Source organism: Lynx canadensis, chromosome A1 (assembly GCF_007474595.2).
Source record: "Lynx canadensis isolate LIC74 chromosome A1, mLynCan4.pri.v2, whole genome shotgun sequence".
In the NCBI taxonomy this organism is placed as follows: domain Eukaryota; kingdom Metazoa; phylum Chordata; class Mammalia; order Carnivora; family Felidae; genus Lynx; species Lynx canadensis.
The window spans coordinates 136798661-136812016 of NC_044303.2; the positions used below are offsets into that span (position 1 = coordinate 136798661).

Sequence of the window (13356 nt, forward strand, 5' to 3'; positions counted from 1 at the left end):
ATTCATCACTTATGTCTAACCACCCAGTGCTCATCCCAAGTGACCTCCTTAGTGCCCATCAGCCATCAATCCCATCCCCCACCTACCTTCCCTTCAGCAACCCTCAAGGGAACTACAGATTTATTTATTTATTTATTATTTTTGTTTTCACATTCAACTTTTTAATCAGCTCCATGAAAGACATCCTAAATGCTAAGTGAAACACAACAGAATATTTTTTCTTCCATTATTAAAGAAAAGGACATTCGCAAGTTCTAAGAAACTTCTGTGTATCAGGGTGGTGACCTTGAATAAAAAACAAAACAAAACAAAACCCAAACCATCTCTAATCATGTTCTTAGCAGCTGCATTTAGAAATTGCTTCCTATCATGATAAACATTGTATACAGGTTTTTAAAATGTCCCTAAAATGCACATCATTTGAAAAAAAAAAGTGATCCAAACATTTTTTGCCATAGCCCGTAATCCTGAGAGCCCAAACTAAAAAACTGGTAAAAAGAAAAATACCCAGACTCTACAAATGTCCCAGGACTTGTCTTTAAATGGGAGAAAAAACTTTAAAAGACATATGGAACTTTCTACAAGGTCTTTGTAACAAGCTACCTTGGGAGCTCAATTCAAAAATAGAAGTTGATGTACTAAACAGATTTTTCAGTGCAGCTCCAAAAATCTTTATAAATACAGCCATTTGGAAGGATGATCCTGGATCAGAAGTTTTATTCCTTGTGTATCTACATTAGGTGCACAAGCTTCATCTCAGTTGTCATAATTGTCTCTGTAATTTCCTCCTGAGTAGCAGTCATAACCGCCCTGGCTGCCACCATAGTCTCTGGACCTTCTATATCCATATCCATATCCATATCCATATCCATATCCATATCCATACCCATATCTTCCAGGACGACTGTCGTATCTACCACTCCCATAGCCCTGGTCCCCACCACCTCTCCATTCATGGCTCTCATGGCATCTGAGGCATGCTCTGGGTTGGTGAAGTTGATGAAACCAAAACCCCGGGATCCCTGTGTCTCCCGGTCTTTGACAACGACCACTTCAGAAATAGGACCGAAGCTGCTGAAGTGGTCTTCCAGAGCCTGCTCATCGGTGTTGAAACTGAGCCCCTCCATGAAAAGCTTCCCTTCTTCAGAAGACATGCGGTCATTCGGGTACTGCAAGTTAAGCAAAAGGACTAGAAGAACAGCTACCGCTGTGGAGAAGAGAGACTGGGAGAACTACAGATTTAAAGATACCGTTTTTCACCAATCATATTAGTAAACATTGCTATGCTGCAAGGTGTGGGGAAATGGATATATACAGAGACAGCTATCCTGTGTCACACATGGGGTTATAAATTGTATTATATTCTGGAGGGCGACTTTATCAACTTATACTAAAAATTTGGTCAGTGTATGTTTAAAATTTTGTCAATTTAAAAGTTTACTTTGAGTCAGAACCATTTTTATAACTTCATTTGTCCTGAACTCTTATCAGAGCAGACTAGAGCAACTTTGAGACTGCAGGCAACTGTTAAGTGGTCCAGTGCAAGATTCTAAGTAACATCTCTTATTAGACCCTTACTTGGACATATTCTAGACAATTGTTGGCCAAAACCATGAAATAGAGCCTCTTGCTTATTTTAAGCTTATTAAAAAAGGCAACCAATTGGCACATTTTGGCTTGTCCTGTTTTATATAAAGGGCCTATACAATGTTCTACATTGATGTTCTAACAATAGGGATGAACAAACTTTCCTGTAAAAGGCCAGACAGTAAATATTTTAGGCTTTGTGGAACACGGAGTTCCTGTCATCACCACTAAACTTTGCGGCGGTAGCAAGAAAGCAGCCATAGGTAATATATCAGCTAATGAGTGAGGTGGTGCTCTGGTAGAAACCTTATTTATGGACACTAAAATTGAATTTCATAAAAACTTCACAGGTCATAATATTATCATTCTTCTTTTGATTGTTCCTCCAAGCATTAAAAAATATAAAAGCCGGGGCACCTGGTGGCTCAGTAGGTTGAGCGTCCGACTTCGGCTCAGGTCATGATCTCTCGTCTGTGAGTTCGAGCCCTACGTCGGGGCTCTGTGCTGACAGCTCAGAGCCTGGAGCCTGCTTCGGATTCTGTGTCCTCCCCTCTCTCTCTGCCCCTCCCTCACTTGTGCTCTGTCTCTCTCTGTCAAAAATAAATGAACGTTTAAAAATTTAAAAATATATAAAAGCCATTCTTTGTTCAAAGACTATACAAAACAGGCAATGGGCTGGATTTGGCCTGCAGGCCTTAGTTTGCCAAACTCTGTGTTACATTACCACTTGTTTCTTAGAAATTAGAAATTGCTGCAGCACTATTTTATGTTATCTAACATGCCGTAACTATATTAAGTAACTATATCTTAAAACCTACCATGTTTCCAAACAAAAATTAAAAACCACTTCGCTGCAAGCAAAAGTCAGGTCCATTGTCATATTAAAAAATATTATTTTGTTAAAGGCTAGGTTTTAATAATCCCCTTATGATCCATTCTTGTGCATTTTCCCCCCTGCGGTATATGGCCCCAAATCTTTTGTATTGTCACTCCTATGGATACTTCAGAGGTCAGCATCAGACCGAGACGCCGATGGTGGTCACCTGGGGTAGCCCATCCATATGGCTGATGCTGTCCTGGAATCTGGCAGCCAAATAGCTGGCTTGTTAGTATCAGGATAGTAGTTATGATCTCACGTTCCAAATGGGCCCATCCCACAAGGTATCCATAGTCAGAATCATCCTGAAAGTAGCCAGTTATGTTCCAGCACCAGTAGCCCTCATTTAAAGCCACTGGCTAGTTCTGAAGAGAGAGAGAGGCTAGTCAGTTGAACTGAAAGGTGGTGTATCCTTACCCATTGGGAAAAAACTAGCTTCTTGCCACTACATCTGTATGTTAGAGTGAAGGAAGAGTCAAAAAAGTGATAGCTCCCTTAATTTCAATAGTCTGTGCAGCTTCCTTGTCCTGAGCAAATGCAGGGTTTGCCTTGCCCAACCAAATTAATGTTACGTTTTTGGTTGTTATGATAGGTTCCAGGTTAGTTTTGCTGTAAAAATCTTTGCGACAGGCGTCTTTGCAGTAACTAATTGGCTCTAAGGCAGTTTTCCCGTAGAAGATATAAGAATGAAAAATAAGAGAGACACGTTAAAGAGGACACAATGAAACATGAAAAAAAGTTAAAAATCTTAATTATTAACTTCTTTCATTAAGAGAGGTATCAATTTTTCAAATACTGGCACACATATTTGTAACTGAGCTCTGTATTGTGTGTCAAAGCCTTCCATACTTGTTCCTTTTTGGCTTATTGTTACTTGTCTGTTGTTAGACATTCCAAAGTTCTATGGGAAAGTGTTAAGTGTTGTAATTCATTTGTAACTGAACTTGTTACCACTGCAGCTGGTAGGTTACTTTCTAGATGGTATGTGATCTGGTTTGTACTCTCTTATTCCACACTTCCAGTGTGTCTTATCATCATATTTTCTACCAAGTCCATATATATGTAGTTGTTATCACTATTTTAAGATTATCACATCTACTTGTCATGGTATAGACAATTATGAAGGCTGGCTACGGTTTATATAATATAAAAATTGGAACTCTGTCAATGGGGAAATGAAACCAAACTGTGAACCACTTATCTTTCATGGCAAAATTACCTCATGGCCAATTAGTTTTGCAGTGAAAATGTTTGTGGCAAAAATGCTTACAGCAAAGATAGTAGTTATGGTTATGGATGGTAATGGTGAAAATACCAGACACAGTTGGAAGAGACTTCTAGATTTTTTTTCGTATGGCAACCAACAATGCAAGCAGATGAGTCTGGTTATTGTGGACCCCAGGCTCTAATACATATACCAAGGATCTACATTTCCAAGAAACTCTGCAAACCACAGCCAGGATACCAAAGGAACTATCTCTCTTTTATTAATAAACTAGTATGAAGACAGGTGGAATGTAAGCTGTAGGATTCTACCTGAGGAATTCCAAGCCACAGTCTTCTTCAGAAGTATCTGAACTGAAACAAAACAAAAAAGAACTCTCTGAACTTTGAGCCACCTTTCAGATGGTGCAACTAAACAGGAAGGAATGGAATATCTTCATGGGATGAGTGTTAACTTTCTGGGTTTGTATGTGTTCAATCTGTGCAGCTGGAATCCTTTCTAGCTTCACTTGCAAGAATTCAAAAACAATATGATTGTATGCCAAGTAGATGTAGATGAGCCAAGAAGCTTTTGTGTATTCTTCTCTTCATGCTGGTGAGTGGGAGGACATCCTTGAGTCCAATCTGTAAGCTTTATCGTATGACCAGCTAACATCAAGAGGCAGAGATGGCCCAGAATGTTCTTTATGTTAATGGTGGACTTTCACTTATGCTTAAGCTTCCACGTCTACCATCTCACTGATCTTGGATAAAAGCTACTGTTGAGCTTGTATGAAAACTTGCCTTTTGCCCAAATCATGAGCCTTTATGTGGGTAGGATACCAGTCCACAATTTGTTCCCTTACTGGTTTGTGCTTGTTATACTTCCATGACTGGAACACAGCAGGAGCTGTGGAGGGCATGCATTTGGAAAAAATAGTTACAGGTAAGGAGCCCTTCCCATCCTGGCTACAAATGTCCACTTTTGAGTCATAATGTGAGATGAAATACCATTCCATTGAGTGTGCAGCTGATTGCTTATGCATCCTTTTGACACTTTAATTGGTGTTAATTAGTATTTTGACTAGTATTTACTTAGTATTTTGATAGTTTAATTAGTTTTACAATGGCATGTTTCATTACCTGTAAGAGTGCAGCCAAGCACTGGACATTGATTAGATGAGCTGCATCAGGCTGTGTGCATGAGGTCTGTATACTCTCATCTAGTGTCTCTAGAAGGTTAGCTGCTGTATTCACTTCACTTGGATCATTGCATGTTGTCCATGACTCAGCTACTTCTTGAGTGAAACACGGAGAAAACCCTTGTTTCCTCCTCTTCGGGACTTAGGTGGTGTCCACATCTATTCCCCCAGGATTACCTTTATCACTCAGAGAAGGAGCTGCGGTTGCAGTGCTGGAATGGATCCCAGAGCGGAGGTAAGTTTGTTGCTGCCAGCAGCATCATTCCTGATGACCTCCATGGCCGTGCCCAACTCAATCAAATCAGCTTTGAGTAGCCTTTGTCCACGGAGGGTTTTAAAAAAATCCGTGGTGTAGCCCCTCTCAGTTTCGCTCAAGGGGGCAGGCTCTGCCTATCATGGGAGTCTGAGTTGTCTTTCACCTGTTGTAGCTGGGCTTCTTAGACCTTTCTCCATGTCAACCACCCCTTCCTCATCATTCCCAAAGCCAGTCTGAGAGAGGTTGAAAATCATATTAAACTTTTGAATGTGTATATCTTTTGCCCAGAAATATTACTTTTTAGAATTTATTGTAGCAAAATACTCGTCAATACATATCTATTCTATTCCATTGTTTATAATAATAAAAAAATTAGAAATAACCTAAATAGCCTTCAGTAGGGGAATGCTTGTGAAAAACAATGTGAACATACAGTGCTGTTATACAACAGGTGCAGAGTATGAGGTAGGTCTACAGGTCTATAAAGTTGCATGCACAGTATCTGAAACCTACCGTTGAGTGAACAAAATGAAAGTCACAGATCGGTTGATGTCATTTCTATAGGGTAATAATTAACGACAACAAAAAGGAAACTATGTATTTTCATAAGTATGACTATGAGTATCTGTGCATGGAAACATGGCTAGAAGGATTCAGGCCAAACTGGTAATGGTGGTTTCCTCTGCCGAGAGACTGGGATGGGGGTTCTGGGAAAGAGGCAACTACATGTAACATTTAATATATTTACTGTGGGCATGTATTTGTGCTCACTTGTGTAATTAAAAGTAAATAATAATTTTTCAAAGAAAAAGAAATAAAATTAAAGAGATGGATTTTAAAAATGCAACATTAAGAAATTAGCAGTACTGTGGTCTGTACTCTGGATTCCGCACGTGCAGATAGCTTCATGTAGATGACCTGGGTGCCCGAGAACCCTGCCACTGACACTATGCAGGGCTGTTCAGGAGCCATGTTCTTGCCCTGGGCACAGGGCTGCAAGTTCTGGGCTGGAGATTTAGTGAGGAAATGATAATGATCAACTCTGTTTAGCATGAGGGATATGATAGTTGGGAGGGAGATGTAGGGAAGGAAAAAATTTTCTCTACCCATCCTAAGTTCATTGACTGGGGTTCTGCAAATGAGACCAACAAAAGAGAGATTAAAGGAGAAAAATGGTCAGAAGTTTATTAATGCGTCCATCTGAGCATACACATGGGAGGACTCCACGATGAATACCTCAAAAGGATGGTAAGAACTTGGGCTAATACAGCTTCTTAGCAAAAGAGCGATGAATTTGTAGAGAAGTGACAAGCACAAAAGAACTTTGAGCTTCTAGAGAAGGCAAATTGTGGGAAGGTAAATATATAGGAGAAAATAATGGAAGATAAGGTTGTTTTTAGCAAGGTTATTATGTAGATCCCTTTGATGCCATCTCTGGATTGATGAGTCTAGAGTTGTCTCTGGTGATTAAGTATCGTCCTGCCCTTTCTGGTAGATATGGGGTGTGCAGAGAGTTGTTATTGTGTTTGTTTCTTCTCCACTGCCTTCAAGCTCAAAATAATCCTTATACCAGAGTGGCATATTTTGGACTGGCATTCTCTGAACCCCTTCAGAGATATTCTAAGGAAAGGGACTATAGCTACAATCTTATGTGTGTAAGAAGGGAGTAAAGTTATCACGCTCAGATGTGAAGATCGTACCACAGCCAGGAAGCAGGAAATCTTCCCCTCATATCTTTCCTAACAAGTCCCTCCCACCCCAAGCCCAAGAGCCTTAAGATTCACCACTTCCAGAATTACAGATCTTGGCAGGCCTTGATTATGTTTATTTCACCAATTCTTGCTCATTAAAGTCTGACTCACATAGGAAGAGCAGGAAAACAGGCCCAGTCTTTGGGTTCATAGAAGTTTTTAACCTCATCATAAATCTGCTGTGAAGAGGGTCATCATTTTGAACAGTGGCCTTGAAACACTGGTGTGGTTTGAGTCGTCTTATTCTCTTAAAGTCCTGTAGCTAGCACTGAAGAGACCGGTCCTTCTCTGCCCTCTTGCAACAGAAAGAGGACATTGCATGTTGTCTGGGGGCTTATCTTTTCTAGGCAACAACTGTTCCGAGGAGAGATCTACTGAAGCCAAGGGGCTTTGGTGGGTTTTAACATCTCCTATAGATGTTTCAGCTGGTGATTTTTGTTATTTGAAACTTCTTTCCTTTTCTAGTTCTGGTATGCTAACTCTTTTGTATGTAATGCCTGATTACTGCAGTAGACTGAATGCGTCCCCTCAAAATTCATATGTTGAAATCATAATGCCATGTGATGGTATTAGGAAGTGGGGCCTCTGGGAGGTAAGTAAGGTGTGAGGGTAGAGCCCCTATGAACAGGAACAGGGCCCTTAGAAAGGAGGTCGCAGGAGCTCTCTTGCCCCTTCTGCCTCGTGAGGATGTAACTAGAAGGCATCAGCCTGCAACCTGGAAGAAGGCTGGCACCCTGATCTCAGACTTGCTTCCGAAACTGGGAGAACCCAGTTCTGAATTTCTGTTGGGCGTAAGCCACCCAGTCTTTGGTAGTTTGTTGGACCAGACTGAACTGACTAAAACGGTCACTTCATTAAGGACTCTTGAATAAGTATCATGCCCATGACACCTGGATCTCTCTCTCTCTCTCTCTCTCTCTCTCGCATCTGCTTCATCCCTGACTGTGTACTTGGGATGTTGTTTCAGGACCATCCAAGTGCGTGTGGGTTGTAGGATGTGTTTTGGTGATGCTGATCACCTGGCTTGGCTTAGCATAGGCAGAAGTGTTACCTTCCTTAAACTTTTTTTTTTAGTTTATTTATTTATTTTGAGAGACAAAGAGAGAGAGCATGAGTTGGGGAGGCACAGAGAGAGAGGGAGAGAATCCCAAGCAGGTTCCACACTGTCAGCATGGAGCCCGAGGTGGGGCTTGATATCATGAACCATGAGATCATGACCTGAGCCGAAATCAAGAGTTGGACACTCAATCAGCTGAGCCACCCAGTCGCCCCACCTTCTTCAGTCTTGGTAGTGGCTGCAACTGATGAACGAGTATAATAGTGTACATGACTGAAGAGGGAATGGAAGGACCTGGCACCCACCAGTTCAAAGGACAGTTTGTGCGTAGCAGTGGGATGTCCGTTATTTTTTGGTCAGTGGAATCTTTCTATGCCTAACAGTAGAGTAAGGCAGAGCCTTCCACTTTCTGTTAGAGACTGTGGGTCTGATGAAACCCACAGTTGATTTTATTACTCAGTTGATCTCTACTGATGATGCAGCTGTACTTCCATGAATGTTTTTTTTTTTCTTATGATTACAGTATTATTACCAATATAGTACTTTTCTTGTTGCTGGTTGTTTTATAGGACATTGGGAAGTGGGGTATCAAGCAGTGCTGGTCTGACATCATGATACCTTGTATATCATCATGGGCTTTTTTACCACAGCAATTGAAGTATTTACAGTCTAAATCCCAAATGGCATTTGGAGATGCCCATATTTAGTGCCCCAGCTTTCCTCCCTAAAGTGAAGTCAAGTAGTCGTCAAGGTCCACTGACACACACACTGTCAATTGTGCTATTGGTGGGAGAGACCTAATAGGGGAGCAGACCTACACTTAAAACAGCAGGCAAAATTTTTGGTGGTTACCTAGTCTATCCTTAAATATAAATGCACAATTAAAAATCATATGAATTTTGGGTATAATTGACCATTGGAAGAAAAACACGTGGTTGGGGCACCTGAGTGGCTCAGTCGGTTAAGTGTATGACTTTGACTCAGATCATGAACTTACGGTTTGTGAGTCTGAGCCCCGCGTCAGGCTTTGTGCTGACAGCTCAGAGCCCGGAACCTGCTTCAGATCGGTGTCTCTCCCTCTCTCCCTGTTCCTCCCCTGCTCGCACTCTCTGTCTCTCTCTCAAAAAAAAATAAACGTTAAAAAAATTTTTTTTAAAGCAAACTGCATGGTTGACAAAAGGTAGGGAGTGGAATGGTAGAGGGACAGAGGAGAAGGGGAAGGGTAGGGCAGCTGATATCTTCACTTTACCTGGTAACGTGTCAAGAGATATATCCTCAGTATATGAAACAAGGACTAGAGGTTTAAATTTATTATTTAAAGGCCTAGGGGCACCTGGGTGGCTCAGTCGGTTAAGCGTCCCACTTTGGCTTGGGTCATGATCTCACAGTTGGTGAGTTGGAGCACTGCATCCGGCTCTGTGCTGACAGCTCGGAGCCTGGAGCCTGCTTCGGATTCTGTGTCTCCCTCTCTGCCCCTTACCCGCTCACACTCTGTCTCTCTCTCAAAAATAAACATTAAAACTTAAAAAACACAGAAGGGAAGGAGTGCTAGTTTCTGGCTGAGTTTGCTGTGCCAGAGCCACATAGTGAGAGGTAAAAAAGACTTAGGAATTGTTTAAAGGCAAAAACTGTTATGTCACTGGGATGTCACTTCCTCATCGGTAGATGAAGGTGCTTAGGTCTTCTGTTACTTTTAATACCCACTGTAGCTGTTTGTAGAGTTGTGGCATAATGCCAGCTGGGTGTTCAAATACACATTTTTCCATTTCCCAAAGAAAATTTTTTGGGGCTTCATGAAAATCTGGATCATTTTTTGGAAAAGATATTTGAGTAAGCAATTAAGCAAAGAAAGGCATAAAAACATCCTTTCCCCGGAGAACCAAGGAAAGGGGAGGCCTTCTGAGAGACCAAGTAGTTGCTTGTTTTGTTTAAGAGGCTGACACTATCTAATGGATTGAAATGAACTTGAAATTGGACATTTAGTTAATTTCCCTCTGCTAACCAGTAATGGGAGATTATGGTAGGAAGACCAGATTCATCATAGACAAAAATAAATCAGATTTTTTCCCCATTAAATCCAAGTTGCACTATGAATTAACTGCTACTCCATTATATTATAAATTTCTACAGACACACACAGCCACGTCAGTTTTGCTGGTCAGCAGTGGAAGAAAAAAAGTTGTGAGCAGGTGTTTTGGTTTCAACCTTCTGTGGTATAGCATCCTATAGGCTGTGTTGGCTGATTGTAGAGATGTTTTACAAAAGTTTTTTTTTAACACTGCCACGTCTGAAAGTGCAAAGGCAAAGAGGGTTAAGCTTTCTGGTGAGAGGAGGCATAGGAATATGATGGAAATGAAAATCAAGATAATTTCACAAATTCAAAATGGTGAGCAAAGGACAAGCTGTACATGTAAATAGGAGATGATTGTTGAATAATAGAATGTTTTCGACGGATGAGGAACACATCATACAGAATATTTAAAGCATTATGCCTGTGCAATGGACAATAATGAACAGGAAGTAAAGAAAAAGTATTAAGGGAGTAAGGAATTTAGGGGGCGGGGGAATGAAATCTGTCTGTACAGATTTTCAATGTAGATATATAATGTGCAACTCAATTTTAGACACAGATGCCTGATGGGATGTAGGTAAAGCACGGAGAGCATATCCAATTTTAAAGTTTCATAGGACCACCTCATACGCTAATGGTCATCCATCTAGGGGCTGCAGGCTTGTATCCTTCTTGGTTACTTTTTGATTCCTGGCAGACTTATAAAGAGCCTCTGGAACTAACCTGTGTCTAAATAGAGCTGCTTCTGGGACGGTGGAGTAGAGGCAGGAAGAGGCTTGGAAGCCAGCTATTAGACCATCCCTAATATCTGCAGGATCCAAAGGAACAGAAATGCAAGTCTATGTACCATATGTCTGAATCAAAACTGTAAATAAAGATAAAGTAAATTCTATTATTTACCTTGACAAATATACCTTCAAAATAATCTGGAATTCCAGGTTCAAATATAGAGTTTTTAGACTCCTTGGATCCCATGCTGAAATATTGGTGATTTGGAGAAAGTTTGCCCAAAGTCCATTAGCCTCCAGCTTGTCCCCCTTCTCTTCCTACTGCTGTCTCCTGCATTGCAAGCAGCCTTGAACACATGAGGCTCCCAGCCAGGAGGTCCAGAGCCTCTGCAAATAGCTGCCCTTGGCCATTCGTTGGGCCTGGAAAGGCACACACTTGTAGCATGGTCTGCCATCAGGAGGGTGGGCCTGTGGATGAGGCCTGTAGGACAGGCTTAGGCTGTTCAGGTAGGTAATTTAGGATTCTGAACATCTAATCCTTGTCTAGAAAGGCTCTAGGAGGGCACATGCCCTTGGTCTCACAGATTCCCTTCCTGGCGGGGAAGGATATAATCAAAAGAGGGCCAGTGTGGGGTTTTCTAAAACACAGGGCCCAGATACTAGGTGGTACTTCCGGGAAATATGATTTTATATCTCATTGAAAGTTATTAGAGAACTGGGCAGTGGCAGTAGAAAAATATACTACCTCACTAGCAGACTGTTGCTCAAAATGACTGGGAAATCAGCTTTGAACTGGGCATATTGGTCTATCCTTCAGTTACAGATGTAGGTAAGTTATTTGATTGATACCTAAGTAGACAGAGTGGGGTCAAGAGCAAATGGTTGCCTGTTAGCTACCAATGAATCTGGAAAGATACTGCCTCATTTGAGAATGAATGAACATAAAACAAAACAAAACTTGGGTCCATTAAAAATTACTGCAGGCGTGCCTGGGTGGCTCAGTCGGTTAAGCATCCGATTTTGGCTCAGGTCATGACCTCACACTTGGTGAGTTCGAGCCCTGCATCGGGCTCTGTGCTTACAGCTCAGAGCCTGGAGCCTGCTTCACATTCTGTGTCTCCCTCTTTGCCCCTCCCCACCTCTCAAAAATAAGTAATCATTAAACAAATAAATAAAAATTACGGTAGAACAAAGGGATAGGGGACAGTCCCCTAGAATCTCATAGAAGTTTTGTATCTCTGAAGAGCCCAAAGGGTCCCTAAGAAAATTATAGGACATTGTGGAGAACAGATCTGAGAAGTGCTTCTAGGATGCAGAAAAAAGCACAAGCAAAAGGAAACAGAAAATGGAAGTGAGAGCAAAGGTCTACCATACGACTACTTTGGGTTCCTAGGGAGGATAGCATAACTAAGGATTAAAAGTAATAGTAAAGGACGGAATAAAATGTAAGTACATGGGCTGAAGGGGGCTCCCTGTATTTCAGATAAAAACAGAAGAGATCTGTATGTAGATCTATCCAGAGAGAAAATTTTGAATTACACAAGTTTAAAACATCCTAAAAACGTCCTCTTGGAAAAGGCAATTTAACTACAAATTGGAGAGACACAGTGAGCATTTTTTGACTAAAAGCACTCTGATACTCTTTGGAGGAATTGTCTTCTCTCCACAAGAGTCAGCACAGCAAAATGTCAGTCAAGAACCAGTATCCTTACCTGCCAAGAGGTGAGAATGTGACCTGAGACGAATACAGCAGTGTCTCTCTGGAACCGGAACTTCCACAGAGTAACACAAAGGCAGAAGACAATTGCTTCTGCTCATTCACGCCACTTGCAGTACCTTGAAGTCCGCTGTCAGTTCCTGAAACTGAAATTTCAGGAGTGGCTCTATTTTCTGTCTTTTCACGTCTTTTGGTGAACCTCCCTTTAGATTTTGAGTTTTCTTATTTACCTTCCATAAATTTCACTTTTGCTGCACTTGTCAAGGGACTGTAAGGGAAGAGGAGCCTTTTGGGGGTGGTGGGGGGAACCTGCCAGAATGAGGAAGAATGTTTTTATATCCCCTTTCACTGGGCAGGTCCCAATAATCCACAGTTTAAGAGGACGAAGAAATTATGCTTCTCTAATGCACCAGTAGGTGGTGCTCTCACAAACTGAGTAGCTGATGCCCAAAAGTAAAGGGTATGAGGCCTTCTGGAACACTGTGGGTAGGACGGCTCCTTCCGATGGTGGCATTGAATGACATAAAGCCAGAGAATAGTCAAATCAAATCTCTAAGCTGTCACTTCGGGCTGATTTGCTGTGGACTTACTGTTTGGTGCCTTCCAGACTCACAACTACTGATGTAATGGTCATATTGCTGTAGGCATAGTTCATGTGGAGTTCATTCCTTGTCTTCTCACATCAGTAAACTGAGAATATATCAGATGAGACAGTTTAGCTGCTGGCATTTTAATGACAGAGAGTGCTTCTTCAGTTTACTATGTTTATATTCTGTGTACATGCTCACACAAATATGAGGATGTCTCATATCTTGTAATGACACTAGCAAAGAAACGAAAATAGGTTGTCTTCAGCAACACTGTTAGCTGGAAGGCTTTTAAGGCTGCTGTATGTACAGGATTTGGA

The 13356-nt window shown here is 41.4% G+C and overlaps 1 protein-coding gene and 1 long non-coding RNA gene across 2 annotated transcripts; both read right to left on the reverse strand.

Moving 5' to 3' along the window:
* Nucleotides 1–385: 385 nt before the first annotated feature.
* On the reverse strand, nt 386–6999 carry LOC115505066. The gene is made up of 3 exons (XR_004344147.1): nt 6988–6999; nt 4334–4336; nt 386–536 (listed from the first exon to the last, which is right to left on the reverse strand). It is a non-coding gene; the product is annotated as an uncharacterized LOC115505066 (long non-coding RNA).
* On the reverse strand, nt 567–1169 carry LOC116737715 (RNA-binding protein 3-like). The gene is given in 2 exon segments (XM_032594923.1): nt 567–947; nt 950–1169. Coding segments are annotated over 2 exon segments (396 nt in total). The 5' UTR covers nt 1155–1169; the 3' UTR covers nt 567–756.
* Nucleotides 7000–13356: the final 6357 nt, after the last annotated feature.